At 40.2% G+C, this 19,088-nt stretch overlaps 1 protein-coding gene across 1 annotated transcript; it reads left to right on the plus strand.

Annotated features, from left to right (window-relative positions):
* Positions 1 to 466: 466 nt before the first annotated feature.
* On the plus strand, positions 467 to 9,428 carry LOC125097321 (hornerin-like). Its single transcript, XM_047724897.1, has 5 exons — positions 467 to 518; positions 1,352 to 1,507; positions 3,457 to 5,164; positions 6,062 to 7,072; positions 7,229 to 9,428. Exons 2-5 carry the CDS (start codon positions 1,370 to 1,372, stop codon positions 8,521 to 8,523), a joined length of 4,152 nt encoding a protein of 1,383 aa, XP_047580853.1. The 5' UTR covers positions 467 to 518; positions 1,352 to 1,369; the 3' UTR covers positions 8,524 to 9,428.
* Positions 9,429 to 19,088: the final 9,660 nt, after the last annotated feature.

Genomic DNA, 19,088 nt, shown 5'->3' on the forward strand with positions numbered 1-19,088 from the left:
AATAATATCATGGATGATACTTTAGCTGGAAATCCATATAAGAAAATAAAGCTTAAAATGAGAGAGTTTGACTGAATAATCCTTAAGGTTCCTTTTAAACACCAGATTCCATGATTCTTGGACATTTGGTCCCTGATGTTCCTGCACACATTCCATTCAACTCCAATTAAAGTCCATATAATTGGTTATCAATGCATTATGATAGACACTTTGTTGAATATGCCAAGAAGTCTTTCTGCAGTGTTCAGAGACTCTGGCAGGTGGGGCTGCTAATAGCCCAGATTTGGGAACTGCTAATGCAATCTCAGGTGAACAAGTAAGGAAGACAAACACCTGGGAGGTGGAGATGGAGGTGTAGGTGGAGCTGTGCTTATTTGGGAGTGAATCAGAACATCTCAAAGAGCAGCTCCTCCCTAAGATGGACCATTATTCGCTCTATAAAAAGGCCACCATCCTCAACTAGAAGCACCCTGTAAGCTATTCCAGTCTCCATCCTACTTGTTCCTCTGGTGAACTAGGTAAGTGAACAGGAGTACTTTGGGCTATAAATTACAAGAATCCAGGATGTGTTCTAAGGCAAAGAGGCACTGGATACCAGGCTTCTTTTTAATGTACTTTGGGGACTTTGATATAATTTTAACTTTATTGAGAAGGAAAATAAAGAGATGACTGGGAATGATGGTACCTTCTTTCTTCAGGGTCATTTTCTTAAAGATGATGGGCTTTCAATTGTCACTTGGCAAGTTGCCCCTGGACTTCTGAGATTTTTTTCTCTGTTGTAAAATCAGTAAACCCTGAAAGTCAGTCCCTGTTTGGATAATTAAAACAGAAGTGGGACTGATAGCAGCTGCATCCAGCTCCATATCACCTAGGCCTGTAGTTTCCCACTTTGTGTACTTTCTCTGGCCTACAAGTTTTGAGAGTCTAGCTTAGCCACTGGAGTCAGGCATACCATGTGGATGATAGACCGGTCCCTCTTCAGTGATGGTTGGCACCTAAAGAGGAATCGAGGAAGTGGGTAGACTGGCACACCCAGGATTTCTCTAGCTGTAGAACAATGCTCATGAAATTATCCCTGGTAAAGGTGGGGAGCTCAAAACAGAAAATCATTGCTCCTACATACATTCAGGAATGAAAATAAGATATAGATTCTGTTCCTACTTTCATCATTCTCTTGCTACATGGCTTGAACAAGTCTATCAACTCTGGATTGGTTCTTGATTTCAAAAGGATGAATTTAATGATGCCCAATTAATTCTGAACAACTATTATAAATGATTGGAACTATTTATGTATATAAGCAAGAAAAAGAAATAATATAAGGTAGGTCTCTCTCCTTTCTTTCCATTAGGTTAAATTTATCAAAAAAATGCCTAAACTCCTAAAAAGTATCGTCACTGTCATTGATCTTTTCTACCAATATGCCACCCGGGATGGGGAGTGTGACATGTTGAACAAGGCAGAACTGAAAGAACTTTTGGAAAATGAGTTTCATCAAATTCTGAAGGTAAGAACTCCAGGTCAGGACTGAAGACAGCTGCAATGCTCTTCTTCATCCCCTCCTACCTTTTTGTCACCTATGCCAAACTCCTACAGGACTCTCTCTACTTGGTAATAGAGAACAGGGTTTGGTAAAGGCTTGAAATATGATCAAAAGTTGACCCAAGTGGTTTCTAAAACATGACCAAGGGATGTGATCCTACTGAACAGACAAAATCCATAGATTATATAATATCCCATCTGTGTGAATAATTCTTATGGAATAAAAAATTAAGATGGTTCTCAGAAAAAAAAAAAGTAGGTAAAATTCATCTTCTTCCCTTTATTTGTCATTCTTCAGCCCATTCTGACCACTGCTCATTTCTGAGACTACGACACTACAAGGCCTCTGAGTTCAGGAAGTTAGCATCTTACTCCTAAATCATGAAACTTGGTGACCACCATCTTAAAATGTCACCTCTGAAAAAAATATATATATTTGGGAGCTTAGATCTAGCTCTTCATTATATCCAGCTGCCTACAAAATATTTCTTATTTGGATTCCTAAGGGTGTAATTCAGTGTGTCAAATATTAAACCATTTCCCTCCAAACTCTATATATAGGATATATATAAGATATAGTAAATATCCTATTTACCCAAGGCAGAAATCTGGTTCGGTTCATGGCTTCTTCTCTCAGCAAGCACCTCCATCCTCAACCTTTCATCTAATTCATCAATAGTCTCTCAAAACAGCCCATTTCTCTCCATCACTATTGCTAGTCCTCTGGATCATGTCACCTTCTATTTCTAATCTTAGTCATCATAAGTGCAAATCTAATCATTTCGCAGCTCAATTCAAAGTCCTTCAAAAGCTGCCAGATCTTTTCGGGGGGGGGGGTTGAGAAAGGAAGAGGGAGAGCACTCATTCCAGGGGTGAGGGGGGAAAGAGGGAGGGGCTAGGCTCCATCTCACAACCTGGGATCATGACCTGAGCTGAAACCAAGAGTCAAATGCTTAACCGACTGAGCCACCCAGGTGCCCCAAAAGTTCACAGCTTCTAAAATAAATAAAGTCCAAAGTTCCTTTACACAACTTAAAATGCATGATCTGATCCCTATGTGTTTCTCCAGCAATATCCCCTGACTATTGAGACTCAAAATTTAACAATCCTGAATATCTTTCAGTGCCTCATATGAGGCATGTATCCTCTAACCTCCAGCTTTGCTCATATTGTTCTTTCTGCCTGGAACAATCTTTTGCCCTCTCTCCCTCCTTTCCTAACCCTTCATTTGGCTAAGTCCAACCCATACTTCAAAAGACATCACTTCCTCTCATTAACCTTCCTTGAACCCCCACTGGTTCTCTTACGGTGTACTTTCAAAAACATTATCACAATGCACTGTAATTTTAAGTTTGTGTGTCTATGCATTTTGTCAGAAAACAAACTTGTTCACTGCTTTATCCCTGCACTGAACCCAATGCTAAGCAGAGAGTAGGTGCACAATAAATCTTCATTAAATGAATTAATTAATGAAGTAATAGCTGCAAAAATAAAGAAAATTCATATATAATTATGTAATTATTCATATATAATATATATAATATTTTAAAAATAATTTTATATAATTATGTTATATAAAATAATATAACAAATCATTCATATTTGACCTATTCTTTTTCATTTTTTTAAATTCCTATTTATAAATTAGCATCATATTTGACCATTTCTTACAAAATATAATTCATTCCTTTTCCCTAACATCTTCCATTTTCATCTTCTAGCAATTTCTCACTGCATTGTTTATTACCTATTTCTTTCTTTCTTTCTGCTCAGGATAGAGCAGTCCTGCCTAAAGGATTGGGTGGCTGAGCTCCACCTAAGCCAGAATATCTGGCTACAGTCTTCTTTCAAATGGTTAGCTGGATATGTAATCCATAGTGAAATCGCTGCCCCTTGTATCTTATTCCTATACAGAATCCAGATGATCCAGACACTGTAGATATCATCATGCAAAATCTGGATCAAGACCGTGACAAGAAAGTGGACTTTACTGAGTATCTTCTGATGATATTTAAACTGGCTCAGGCTTGTAATAAAATCATCAGCAAAGATTACTGCGAAGCTTCAGGGTCAAAACAGAGAGACCACAATCACCAGCACCAAGAGGAAAAAAGTGAAACAAAAGAGGAGGACAAAAGGCAAGGTCATTCAAGGTCAAGTACAGGAGAGAATGATTCCAGGGTCTCCAGAAGAAGCAATAAACACAGACCTGGGTCCAGCTCCAGAAGAATGGACCATCAAGGAGGCTTGTCAAGTTCAGAGCACAGGCAAAGCTCTGGGGAAAGAAGAAGAGAGTCAAGTTCAGGCCATTTCAAAGAGAGTAAGAAAAACAGGCATGGCTTTTATAAACAAGAGAGGTCTGAGAGTCATTCTTCTGGTCAGAGGCAACATAGAACCAATAAAAGTGGTCAATCTGGACTTAGTAGACAACGAAAATGGTCTACAAGCAATGAGGGATGTGGGTCTGAATCAGGCCAGTCCATAAGCAAAGGCAAAAATCAATCAAGCTCCTATGAGTCCTCTACTCAGAGAAAACATAGCAGCAGCTCTACTCATCAGTCAGGAGGTTATGGAAGACAAAATCATGGCTCTGTGTCAGGCCAGTCCTCTAATTATGGAAAATATGGACCTGGTTTTAATCAGTCTTCTAGTCAGAAATACCATGAATCTAGCTCAGGATCCAGTTTAGGTGAATCATCAAGCTGTGGACAACATGAATTTGGATCAGGTCAGTCCTCTGGCTATGAACAACATAGATCTGGCTCAGGTCAATCTTCTGGCTTTGGGCAACATGGATCTGGTTTAGGTCAATCTTCTAGTTATAGACAAAACAGTTCTACTTCAGGATGTTCATCAAGCTGTGGACACTATGGATCTGGCTTAAGTCAATCTTCTAGCCATAGCCAACACTGGTCCAGCTCAGGAGAGTCGTCTCATTATGGACAACATAGTTCTGGCTCAAGTCAATCTTCTGGCCACAGCCAACATGGGTCTGGCTCAAGAGAATCTTCTAGCAATGGACAACATAGGTCTGGCTCAAGTCCATCTTTTAGCCCCAGCCGACATGGATCGGGAACAGGCCAGTCCTCTGGCTTTGGACAACATGGGTCAGGATCAGGTCAGTCTTCTAGCCATAGCCAACACAGGTCTGGATCAGGCCAGTCTTCTGGCTATGGACAACATAGATCTGGCTTAGGTCAGTCCTCTACATATGGTCATCAAGGATCTGGATCAGGTCAGTCTTCTGGCTTTGGGCAACATGAGTCTAGCTCAGGAGAGTCTTCTGGCACTGAGCATAGATCTGGCTTAGGTCAATCACCCAGCTCTGGACAGCATAAATCTGGATATGGTCAATCATCTAGCTATGGACAACATGGTTCTACTTTTGGGCAGTCATCAAGCTGTGGTCAACATGGATCTGGATCAGGACAGTCCTCTAGTTATGGCCAACATAGGTCTGGCTCAGGCCAGTCTTCTGGCTATGATCAACACAGATCTGGCTCTGGTCAGTCTTCTGAATATGGTCATCATAGATCTGGATCAAGTCAATCTTCTGGTTTTGGGCAACATGGGTCTAGCTCAGGTCATTCTTATGGCTTTGGGCAACATGAGTCTAGCTCAGGAGAGTCCTCTGGCACTGAACAGGGATCTGACTTAAGTCACTCATCAAACTCTGGAAAGCATGAATCTGGATACAGTCAGTCTTCTAGCTATGGACAACATGGTTCTGCTTCTGGACAACAGTCATCAAGCTGTGGTCAACATGAATCTGGATCAGGCCAGTCTTCTGGCTATGGCCAACACAGAGCTACCTCAGGTCAGTCCTCTAGATATGGTTATCATGAGTCTGGATCAGGTCAGTCTTCTGGCTTTGGGCAACATTGGTCTGGATCCAGCCATCATTCTAGCTATGGCCAGCCTGGGTCTGGATCAGGCCAGTCTTCTGGCTATGGTCAGCATGGGTCTGGCTTAGGACAGTCTTCTGGCCATGGTCAGTATGATTCTGGCTCAGGTCAATCCTCTACCTATGGACAATATGGTTCTGCTTCAGGACAGACATCAAACTGTGATCAACATGAATCTGGATCAGGCCAGTCTTCTGGCTATGGGCAACAGAGATCGGGCTCAGGTCAGTTCTCTAGAAATGGTTATCATGAGTCTGGATCAGGTCAGTCTTCTGGCTATGGCCAACATGGGTCTGGATCCAGTCAGTCTTCAAGTTATGGCCAACATGGATCTGGGTCAGCTCAGTCTTCTGGATTTGGGCAACATGGGTCTGGCTCAGGTCAGTCTTTTAGCTATGGTCACCGTAGGTCTCGACCAGGACAGTCTTCTGGCCATGGTCAGTATGGTTCTGGCTCAAGTCAATCCTCTAGATATGGACAATATGGTTCTGCTTCAGGACATACATCAAGCTGTGGTCAACATGAATCTGGATCAGGCCAGTCTTCTGGCTATGGACAACAAAGATCAGGCTCTGGTCAGTCCTCTTGGTATGGTCATCATGGGTCTGGATCAGGTCAGTCTTCTGGCTTTGGGCAACATGAATCCAGCTCAGGAGAATCCTCTGGCAATGAACAGGGATCTGGCTTAGGTCAGTCATCAAGCTCTGGACAGCACAAATCTGGATATAATCAGTCCTCTAACTATGGACAACATGGTTCTGCTTTTGGACAGTCATCAGGCAGTGGTCAACATGCATCTGGATCAGGCCAGTCTTCAGGCTTTGGGCAACACTGGTCTGGATCAGGTCAGTTTTCTGGCTGTGGGCAACATGGGTCTGAATCTGGTCAGTCTTCTGGCTTTGGTCAACATAGCTCTGCATCAGGCCAATCTTCTGGCTATGGAGAATATGGGTCTGGATCCACTCGGTCTTCTAGTTATGGCCAACATGGGTCTGGGTCAGGTCAGTCTTCTGGCTTTGGGCAACATGGATCTGGCTCAGGTCAGTCTTTTAGCTATGGTCACCATAGGTCTCGATCAGGACAGTCTGCTGGCCATGGTCAGTATGGTTCTGGCTCAAGTCAATCCTCTAGCTATGGACAATATGGTTCTGCTCCAGGACAGACATCAAGCTGTGGTCAACATGTGTCTGGATCAGGCCAGTCTTCTGGCTATGGCCAACATGGGTTTGGATCAAGTCAGTCTTCTAGTTATAGCCATCATGGGTCTGAATTAGGCCAGTCTCCTGGCTTTGGGCAACATGGGTCTGGATCCAGTCAGTCTTCTAGTTATGGCCAACATAGGTCTGGATCAAGCCAGTCTTCTGGCTTTGGGCAACATGGTTCTGGATCCAGCCAGTATTCTAGTTATGGCCAAAATGGGTCTAGATCAGGTCAGTCTTCTGGCTTTGGGAAACATGGATCTGGCTCAGGTCAGTCTTCTAGCTATGGTCACCATAGGTCTCAATCAGGACAGTCTGCTGGCCATGGTAAGTGTGGTTCTGGCTCAGGTCAGTACTCTAGCTATGGACAATATGGTTCTGCTCCAGGACAGACATCAAGCTGTGGTCAACATGCGTCTGGATCAGGCCAGTCTTCTGGCTATGGCCAACATGGGTCTGGATCAAGTCAGTCTTCTAGTTATAGCCATCATGGGTCTGGATTAGGCCAGTCTTCTGGCTATGGCCAACATGGGTCTGGATCAAGTCAGTCTTCTAGTTATAGCCATCATGGGTCTGGATTAGGCCAGTCTTCTGGCTTCGGACAACATGTGTCTGGATCCAGTCAGTCTTCTAGTTATGGCCAACGTGGGTCTGGATCAGGCCAGTCTTCTGGCTTTGGGCAACATGGGTCTGGATCCAGCCAGTCTTCTAGTTATGGCCAACATGGGTCTGAATCAGGTCAGTCTTCTGGCTTTGGGCAACATGGGTCTGGATCCAGTCAGTCTTCTACCTACAGCCAACATGGGTCTGGATCAGGCCAGTCTTCTGGCTTTGGGCAACATGGGTCTGGATCCAGTCAATCTTCTAGTTATGGCCAACATGAGTCTGGATCAGGTCAGTCTTCTGGCTTTGGACAACATGAGTCTGGATCCAGTCAGTATCCTAGCTATGGCCAGCATGGGTCTGGATCAGGTCAGTCTTCAGGCTCTGGACAACATGGGTCTGGATCAGGTCAGTCTTCTAGCTATGGCCAACACAGGTCTGGCTCAAGTAGATCTTCTAGTCACAGCCGACATGGGTCTGGCTCAGGTCAGTGTTCCCGTTCTGAACAATATGGGTCTGGACCATGCCATTCATCTAGCTCTGAGCAGTGTGGTTCTAGATTTGGTCAGTGTTCTAGCTCTGAGCAATATGGGTATGGCTCATGTCACTCATCTACCTCTGGACAATGTGGTTCTGGATCTGGTCAGTATTCTCACTCTGAACAGTACAGATCTTGTTCATGTCACCCATCTAGCTCTGGGCAATGTGGCTCTGAATCTGGTCAGTGTTCTAGCTATGAGCAACATGAAATACAAGGGAGATGTAGATCAAGTTCAAGTGAAACTCGTAATGAATACAGTAGACCCAAAATGTGCTCGATCCCTAATCAATCAAGAAGCAATAGCCAGGAATGGTCAGAGTGTGGCCAAAAAGAAGGAGGTAAGAGTTATGGCCTATCAGGTAGTGGGCCTGATGGATATGAGAGTATTCATGGACAATCAAGAACATGTAGGCAACAAAGCCAAGGATGGAGCCAAGGTCCATCTGACTGTATCCATTCAAATTGTAATGAAGAACAAATAAGAAGCAGTTATAGACAAGAAGTAAGCTCATCAAGTTGTGGTTCTAGACAATTTACACCCTCCTATGGACATTCTAGATCCAACACTACCAATACACTGTTAATTTGCAAGGAGGGTAATAGACAAGGTGACTACTGTTGTAAGAGAGGAGGAGATAATTGTGCAAGGGGAAGTACCAGCCCAAGTTCCCACAGTTTCTCTAGTAGCACACCACTCTATAAATATATCCAAGAGCAGAGGTGCCAATTCTAGGGATGAATAATAAATATAAGTGAAATTAATTCAAGTAGCCATTCAAGAAAGACAAAAATGTTACAGATAAGCAATTCATTATAAAACTCCTTTTAAAAGCAAGTATATCTATTTCTTCCTCTAAACATGTACTCTATTCCTTGTTATTAAGTTTTCCTCAGAAGAATGTAGGGTATGTGGGAACTTTGTTAGGAAATATTGAGTTGAACAAATTATGTGTGGGAATAAATTTAAAAGAATAATACAAAGCATATGAGAAGCATGGGGTTTAGTTGAGGTATCTTTTTGAGAGTTCATTACTAAAGTTTTCAGTGTAAGTCTAAAGAACAAAGTATTAGAAATGCATTACCAGTTCTGGGGCCAAAGCCTCTTATAGCAACATGGAGGGACCATAGTTGTGGTATCCCCCACATTGGATGGTGACAGAATGGAGAATATTCTAAAAGCAAAAAATGTAATGTTGGTTGTTTCCTTACTTATCAAAACCACCAAGACCCTATTCTTGGGTAAGTCTTTAATAAGTAAATTTAACAAGTGTCATTTTAAAAATGGGACCAAGAGCTTCTCCCTTGCCAATGAGTGAGAGCATTCTTTCTTAAACAGCAGGGATGGACCCTGCAGGATAAAGGAATCCAAATGTGGATTCTAACTTGGTTTCAGCAAGAAAGTTCTTGCCCCTACTCCTAAGAATTTGCCCCAGGTTAAAAAAGGAAGAGCAATAGCATGGTCTCCAACCTATTTTTATAGTTCATTGGTCTTTCTACATAGGAAAATATCATTTGTGCCCAGATGGAAAGGAAGACTATCTGCCACTGCTATATAGATTTTGGCTTGACTATAAAATATTTGTTTCAAGTCTTTGGATCCAATAACTGGATTGCATAAAATTGATAATAAATAATCATGACCAAATACTGAGGTCTGTGTCATCTCTGCTTCATTTCACTTCTCACCCATAGGTGGTCAGACTAGAAACTAACTCGGAAAGTTATTTTCTAAGGTCCTATCCTTCACAAACAACCCAGACTGTATATAGAATTTTAAACTTTAGGGATAAGACAAACAATTCAGTTTAAGAATGAGCAAAATCTGAATGAAAAAAGATGTACAAGTGGCCAACAGGTACATGAAAAGATACATAATGTCACTAATCATTAAGGAAATGCAAGTTAAAACATAGTAAGATACTACTACACACCATTAGAATGGCCAAAAATAAAAATACTGGCAATGCCAAGTGTAGATATAACAAGGGGGAAAAAATAATGACATAGTCACTTTGGAAAATAGTGCAGCAATTTCTTATAAGGTTACTATACCTGACTATATTACCCAGCAATTCCGCTCCTAGGTGGAATGAAACATATGTCCACATGAAGATTTTTACGTGAATGTTCATAGCAGTTTTAATAATAATAGCCTGAAACTAGAAACAACCCATGTGCAACCAATGAATAGATAAACAAATGGTGGTACAGCCATACAATGAAACACTATTTAAGAAGGAAAAAAGAATGAACTATTGATATATATGATGGATGAACTTCAATAACATTATACTGATCAAAAGAAGCCAGACACGAAAATGTACATACAATGTGATTCCACTTACATGAAACTTACTGAAGATTAAAAAAGAAAGTAGATCAGTAGTTAACTAGGAATGGGGGTAGAACTAATGACTTATGAATCAGCTATAAATAGGAACACAAGGGAGAACAAGAGTGATGGAATTGTTCTATAAATGCACCTTATCATATGAAAGCTATATCTCCATAAAGTTGATTTTGTTTAAGGTCTTCACAAGGCTTTTTGTGAAACTTGACACACTAATGCCAATTTTTTTTATATAGAAGAATAAAGAATTAAAAATGACCAGGGCAGGGCAACTGGGTGGCTCAGATGGTTAAGCGTCTGCCTTCAGCTCAGGTCATGATCCCAGGAGTCCTGGGATTGAGTCCCAAATAAGGATCCTAGCTCAGCAGGGAGCCTGCTTCTCCCACTTCTTCTGTCTGCCCACTCCCCTGCTTGTGCTCTGTGTCAAATAAGTAAATAAATAAAATCTTTTTTTTTAAATGACTAGGATAATTTTTAAATAAGGAGATGAACCCTCCATCAGAAAGGATGAATACCCAACTTTTGTGGCAACGTGGACGGGACTGGAAGAGATTATGCTAAGTGAAATAAGTCAAGCAGAGAGAGTCAATTATCATATGGTTTCACTTATTTGTGGAGCATAACAAATAGCATGGAGGACATGGGGAGTTAGGAGAAGGCAGTTGGGGGAAATTGGAAGGGGAGGTGAACAATGAGAGACTATGGACTCTGAAAAACAATCTGAAGGGTTTGAAGAGGTGGGGGGGTGGGAGGTTGGGGGAACCAGGTAGTGGGTATTAGAGAGGGCACGGACTGAATGGAGTACTGGGTGTGGTACAAAAACAATGAATACTGTTATGCTGAAAATAAATTTTAAAAAAACTCATTAAAAAAAATAATAAGGAGATGAACCATGAGAGACTGTGGACTCTGAAAAGCAATCTGAGGGTTTTGAAGTGGTGGGGGGTGGGAGGTTGGGGGAGCCAGTGGTGGGTATTATGGAGGGCACTATTGCATGGAGTACTGGGTGTGGTGCATAAACAATGAATTCTGTTACGCTGAAAAGAAATAAATTTTTTAAAAAGGAAGAGGAATGTCATCAGATATCAAAAGGTATTATAAAGTTATATTTAGGACAGTATGGAATTGTTGTAAGAGCAGACACATAGAGCAATGGAATATCCAGAAACAGACCCATACACACCTGACATATAACAGTAATGACTCTGCATCTTGGTGGGGAAAGAAAACCTCTCAATAAATAGTTCCACCATTATTGCTTTTCCATGTGAAAAAAAATTATACCTCCATTTCATATGTCATATGCAACATCAGTTCCAAGGGAATTAGAGACCTAAAGTGTGGTAAGCCAAACATTTTTAAATGTTAAAGAAAATATAGGGCAATATTTTTATTTCTTTTTTTTTTTCATTTTTTTTCATTTTTTCATTTTTTTCATTTTTTTCATTATTTTATTTCATTTTATTTCATTTTTCATATTTTATTTTTATTTCAAAGAAAAAATTAATGAATCTTACTATAATCAAATACTAAGTGTCTGTAAATCAAAAGACACTCTCAAACCATAAAAAAGAGAGGACACAGACTAGGATAAAACTTTTTCTTTTTTTGCAATGCCTATAGACAACTGACTAATAGCCAGATTGTATAAAGAACTTACAAATATCAAATTAGGAAAAAACAGCCAAACTTATAAAAAGAAAATTTTCCAAAACAGAAATCTGAATGGCCAAGTGGCATTTTTAAAATGATTCTCAGGGGAACAGAAAATTAAAACACAATGAAATTTCATTTCATAACCATCAGATTAGAAAGCACTAAATTCTAACCATATCCAGTGTTGGGGATGACATGAAGCAATAAGGTCTAAACTGGTAACCACTTAGGAAGCAATTTGGCAAGCACACAAGAGTTACCAAAATGTCATAAACAACTTAAAAGTTCAACAGAAGAATAGAGAAATATCAGTATACTAGAATGCTATGCAGCAGTTAAAATTTATGGCATATATATGGAGAGGGCAGAATATAACACCCCAAAATATGTCACTTTGGCATGTGGATGATTTTGAGCTGAGGGCAATCAAGGCCTAGCAGACTCAGGAAGTTTTTTGTCCCTCTCCCTTAACTGCCTAAAAGAATTTAGATGGGAGAGCGCTATTAACAGAGATCACTTTTTGAATCAGAAAGACTTGTCTGTGTGGCATGGAAACCATTTGCTCTTCTTGTCTCCCTGTGAATTACCTTCTTCCCTACCTGCCTCTCCTTGGTTCAGGACAGTATACAAACCTGAACTGCCTACTGCTTTTGAGTTTCATATTTTTACGGGGCTCCCATACATACAAAACTAAATTTTTCTCCTGTTACCCTGTCTTATGTCAATTTAATTATTAGGGCTGCCAAAGAATCTAGAAGGGATGAAGGGAAAAGTTTTCTGGTTCTACTTGATTACATATATATATCCACATCGATATGAACAAGTTCCCAAAGTAGAATATTTAATGACATAGTTGCAAAACATGTATATATAGTGTGATACCATTTACTTGTCTTTACAACATACATAATAATCCCATATATTGTTTGTAGTTATTAACTACATAATTGGTAAATTATAATGTATTAATTTATTTATAATTTATAAATCCTTATTGAAATGTTAAACACCAAATTCAGGATAGTGGTTACCTCTGGAGAGAATGGTGATGGGTACTGAGGAAGGCACTTATTAAGATGAGCACTGGGTGTTATATGAATCACTAAATTCTACTCCTGAAACTAATATTACACCATATGTCAACTAACTAGAATTCAGGTAAAAATTTGAAACAAAAAAGAAAGAAAAAAAAATAAAAGAAGAAAGGAAAAGAAACAAAAAAAAAAGAATAAACAAGGCCAAAAGTGTTCTTTTTCTTAAGACTTATTTATTTATTTATTTATTTATTTATTTATTTATTTATTTATTTATTTGAAAGAGAGCATGTGCATGTGTATTAGCCAGGGTTGGGGCAGAGGCAGACAGAGAGAGAGAATCCACAAGCAGACTCCCTGCTGTAGGCAGAACCTTACATAGGGCTTGATCCCAGGACCCTGAGATCATGACCTAAGCCAAAACCAAGAGTCAGCCACTTAACTGACTAAGCCACCCAGGTGTCCCATTAAGCAAAAAGACATTTATTATATTATTCCCTACACTTATTTGTAAACCTCAAATTATTTCACAAGAAAAAGAAAGACACAAAGATCCATGTTAGAATGCCCATCAAGGACTGCTCAAGGAAGAAACTACTCTGCCAAGCTAGGCCATAGTCTCTCTGGTCCAGCATGTCCCAATTGTTGAAATATATATATCAGTACATCAGAGTCTGATGATATTCATCATCTGAATCACACAACCAACTGCCTGGATCGACTTGAAAACTCACCAGGGAGGCTTGAAATTTTTGGCTTCCTGTAATTTTCCCAAAAACAAAAGGCATGCACTAGCCATTCATTAACATAGAAACCTAGTGTCTCTGGCAGTTCATTTCTGACTTTCTGACTCTCTTTCTTGGCATTCTGGCTTTCTTGCTTCTGTCCCTGGTGAGTTTAGTTACAAAGAAACAGCTTTCCTGAGTCTCATCAACTCTACAATAGTAGTGCATCCTATTTGAGTCTACATCTGAGTATAGAAGAATGATGACCAAATTCTGACCCTTTTTTCAGGCAATGGCCCAACCTTATTCTTTGCCTCTTCCAAATGCTGAGAGTTCAGGAATATATATACATATATATGTATATATATTCATTCTAGTAAGAGAAAGCAAAGAAATTTCATATAAATGCCTAGTTGTATACCTTAGCCCGTTTTTTTCATGTGTTTCTCTTCTCTTTGTTATGACTACAGAATCCAAAGGTAGGAGCAGTAAGGTCATTGTTTTAGACAGGATCTTATAGGATCTCAATACCTTGACCAGAGTCTGATTCTCAATTCTGAAGATGAAGAAATTGACTTTTTTTTACATTCGGATATAACCAGGTTCTGAAAGACAGATTCATAGTAAGCAAAGTCTTGAGGATCTAATTTATTAACTACAAAATATACACACATTGGGAACAGGAACCAGTTGTCTACCATAGGGTATTCCCTGCCACTGGATAGATTCATTTAAGAGATATCAGAGGTTGTTAAATGAGCTTTAGAGCAAAAGAGTTTTATTCTCAAAATGTTGCTCTATCATGCTATGATAACCTGACAATTTTAACAATTTGTCCTAAAAGGAAAAGAGAGTATGAAATTAACATCTTTATTGAATGCCATGTGAGCATGGAATATTAAATTATGTGTTTTATATATATTGTTTAATATATTATTCATTCCTTAGTTTCATTCTCATAACAACCCTGTGACTACAGGTGTTTTATATTCATTTTATTGAAGAGGAAAAGAAGACTCAGAAAGGAAAAGTGACTTAAGGAAGTCACATTAGTAGAACCAGGTTGAGACCCAGATCTGTCTAACACTGAAACACATGCATTGCTACCAGAAAGGTCTTCCCCTCTAGTAATATTTCTCTTTAAACAACTACAGTTAACCCTTAAAAAGAGGCAGGTTAGACATGCTGACCGCTCCTCTCCATACACAGCTGAAAACCCACGTGTAACTTCTGACTCCTCCATAAACACTGTTAGTAACAACTACTGTTGACCATAAGCCTTACCAATAACATAAACATTCAAATAACACCTACTTTGTAAGTTATATGTATAATATACCACACTCTTAGAATCAAGTAAGCTAGAGATAATGTTAAGAAAATCATAAAGAAGGAAAAACACATTTATTTTTTTTTCCTTTTTTCAAAGATTTTATTTATTTATTTGACAGACAGAGATTTATTTGACAGGCAGAGAGAGAGGAAGGGAAGCAAGCTCCCTGCTGAGCAGAGAGCCCGACACGGGGCTCGATCCCAGGACCCCGGGATCATGACCTGAGCCGAAGGCAGAGGCCTTAACCCACTGAGCCACCCAGGCGCCCCGGAAAAACACATTTATAGTACTGTGCTGTACTTATCCAAAAAAATCCACACATAAGTGGAGCTGTGCAGTTCAAACCCATGTTGTTCAAGGGCCAACTGTACAATCAAACACATAAAACCAGAGCAGTACCCTCTTCATGGCACTGCTAGAGACACGTCAACTAATATTTCTCTAACTTTCCTTTCCTACCCTCAGTGCAAGGATACTTAATGTCCTTAAGGGACACTTGAGAAATACCCTCATTCATTAGCAACACACTTAAGAAAAATTTTCAAGGGAGGATCCCTGCTGCAGAGAACTCATATCCTCACATTCTATCTACCTCATCACATTTAATGGTTCTCATTAGCTTCAATTCCATAGGGTGGCATTTCTGACCTAGTCTTTTTTTTTTTTTAAGATGGTTTTTTTTTTTATTTCATTTTATTTTTTCAGTGTTCCAAGATTCATTGTTTATGCGCCACGCACAGTGCTCCATGACCTAGTTCTTCTTAGTGCATGCCTCATTTGAAGTTCACTGTGGACTAATTTAAAACAACCACCTACAGTCTCGCACTCTTTAAAAGATGAAGATCCTGTATCTACACCCCCAACAGCCAGATTTCCCTGTCTCCACCCTGCCCCACTACCTCTTCCTGTGCTCTCCAATTCCCCCACCCTGTGTGCTCTACTCCATAGTTGAAAGATCCCTGAGCAACCTTCCCACCTGCTGCATGGTCCTTATCTACAAAGCCTGAGCATTCCAGGTGTTGAAGATTTTAAATCAGTAGGCTCTCTAAGGCACATAGCTGGGACAATCTGCTGTGCAATATTGCCAGATTTCTCAGCAAAGAAGGGGACTCCGTGTGCAAAGATATGGAGGAAATAATGTGCTCAGGGACCAAAGAGAAGGTGTCTCTAGCAGAAACATGGAGGACCAAGAAAAAGTATTGGAAACTGTGGCTGGAAAATCAAGTTGGAAACAATCTCTAAAGGGCTCTAAATGGAGTTGACATAAGTAGAAAAGCCAGGGAAGGACATCAATAAAGACAAATTAAAGTAGGAAGACAAGCACAAAAAAAGGGGTGTTCCAGAAGCCAAAATGAGGTTTCCATTACTTACATAGTGGACATGAACATAGAATGTAGTTAATAAAGTTTTAATAAACAAAACCATAGGGTATTGGTAGAAGAGTACACAATGCAGATCACAAGTAGACAGATGGAAAGAAGTAGGCTTTACAAAGAAGGAAATTGAACTATATGTTGGAAACATATGAGACATTAAATTTAAAAAATTTACTAAATGAGTGAATAATATTGATAAGCTGAAGGGAAGGAGATTGTGAGACAGTTGGTACCAGAGAAAGGGAGAGTCACTGCTAAGGACTGCTAAAGGACTGAGAAGAAATGACAAAATGCAATCAAGAGCACATAGAGAGACCTTAGCCCTGAAAAGGAATTAGTGTACCTCTCAGTCTTGAGGCAAAAGGAGGTAAAAATGGGAGAGAACAAGGGTTCCTTAGGATGAGCTGCATCAGAATCAGCTGAGGTAATTATTTAAAAAGCAAATTCTTGGACTCCATCCCATACCCACTGAATCCAAACTTCTAGGAGATGGGGTCCAGCAACCTGAATTTGAATGCTCTATGATCCAGTGGCTTCCTTACAGAAGAATAGAATTTAGGAGACTTCACAACCATTGGCCCTATGGAGAAAACAAAACTGACCCCTAGCCCAGCCACAATTATAACTAAGCCCATCAGTTCCCACAGTTGGAAAGGAAAAAAATCCTCTTTATGCCCAGAGAAAAGCTAAAAATAAGGAAGAAGCTTCTACCCAAAATTAGCCTCCCCAAACCAATGAAACCTTGAGCCCCTTCCTATAAATTACTGACTCCCTAACATAAAAAGTTTTCTCCCTGACATCTGCAATATTAATTTCTATAAGTAACATAATCGTGTGGGGGATATGCTGTTTTACCCACATGAACACACTAATTATAACCTTGGTAACCTTGTGGCTTTTTTCCCTTTAAATGTCTACAGTGTCATTTATTCAAGGAAACATTCTTCTTGAGACCGGGCTCTTAATGTATTTTCAATTATTCAACCACCTTAGTAAAGAAGAAGGTGAAGTGATCTCCTAAAAGGATGATGGGAAGGGAAGGGGGCTTGAAAAAAGCAGAAAAGGTGTGATACATATTTGTTGAGCATCTGAGAAAGGGCACCAACTAGAAATTAGAAAAGAGACTGCCAGGCAGTCTTCAGAACCTAGATAAAGCTGCACATCACAAATGTGCAGAGAGAAGCTAGTGCATATGATATTCACCAACACCCAACAGCCTGGCAGAAGCAGCAAAGAAAATGAAGTTAGGTTACCCACAGGTTTGGAATTGGCAGGGCACGTACAAGGAAAAGTGAAGGGCTCAAGGACACTTAATGATCCTTACTGAGGGGTACAGGTATGAGAGGAAGGAAAAGACATGTGTAGGACCTCTCTTGAGCCCAGACTGCGTGTGTGTGAAGAGAGGGATAAACTACAGGAAATTTTTCTTCTATATTCCAATTACTACAGTAAGGATGGGCCTGCTAGTAGCAGCAGTTTTGGGCATAAAGGTAAGTAACAATATGGAATATACTAGAAGCTATGTATCAACATGAGGTTACTTTTTTACCTCACAACTCTTCGGAGCAGAGATCCTTAAACCATGGTGTGCAAGCTGAGATCTTTATAAGTTGTCATGAGGTCTACCCATGATATAGTTCAGATTCGAATTCAAGTGTGACTGACTGACTGCAAAACTTGTTCTCAATCCATCCACTAGCCCACTGACTTCACCAGGAACAGCGAGGCTCCACTTCATAGGATAAAGGGAAACCAGATTTCTGGTAGAACAAGGGGTTACAGGGAGTATTCTAAGAAAGAAGAAGGGGCACCTTGTGGCTCAGTTGTTAAACATCTGCCTTCGGCTTAGGTCATGATCCCAGGGTCCTGGAATTGAGCACTGCCGTGGGCTCCCTGCTTGGTTGGAAGCCTGCTTCTCCCTCTCCCGATCCCCCTGGTTGTGTTCCCTCTCTCACTGTCTCTCTCTCAAATAAATAAATAAAATCTGTTTAAGAAAAAGAATTAAGGATATTGGGACATTTTTTGGTAACAGAACTGAGGAAAGCAAATAACAGGCAATAAGCAGCTCTTAATAATAAATGTATCAGACTGCTGACTGAAGGAGTGTGTGCATGGGGAAGTGGGGGTGGAAAGAAGGAAAAGAGGGGGGGAAATGAGCTCAGGCCACTTACCATTGTTATGTGAGACATCTCCCAAAGGAGGTGAGGCCCTGTCTAGATGAGAAGAGTCCTCAGGACTGGCAGAAGGAGGTCACTCTTACTGCACCCCTAATCCAAGCCTTTCCTTCTGCCCACGTTGGGGGAGCAGCCTGGGTGACTTGGTTTGCTCCTCTTTGTGATGCTTTCCCATTGCTCAGAATAATCCCAATGCCTGATAACATGACTGAGATCCACAGTTTCAAAAATGTGATCATGGGATCCAGGCTGGTTATGAAAGAAGCAAGAGAGAGAACGACAGACTGAAAAAATAGAGACAGGATAAAGAACAGGTTTATTTAAAGAGTGCATACCCTCCCAAACAGCAGCTATAGTCCTGCTGTTATACCATAAAGGAATTTGCACATGCAAAACAATAATGATAATAATATATAACATTTATGTAAAACTTAATATGTGCTAAATGCTACTGTATATAACCTTGATTACCCCTACTATACAACTACAGGAGAGAAATCCATATTCCCATTTTACTGATAAGCATAGTGAGGCACAGATTTTAAGCAGTTTGCTATGGTTACAAAAGCTAGCATTTAAACCCACACAGTGTGACTCTAAAGTTTTGTTTTATATTAACCCAAGGCACTAAAGAGGGCTGTGAGATCTGT

This window comes from Lutra lutra, chromosome 4, assembly GCF_902655055.1.
Source record: "Lutra lutra chromosome 4, mLutLut1.2, whole genome shotgun sequence".
Classification (NCBI taxonomy): Eukaryota; Metazoa; Chordata; class Mammalia; order Carnivora; family Mustelidae; genus Lutra; species Lutra lutra.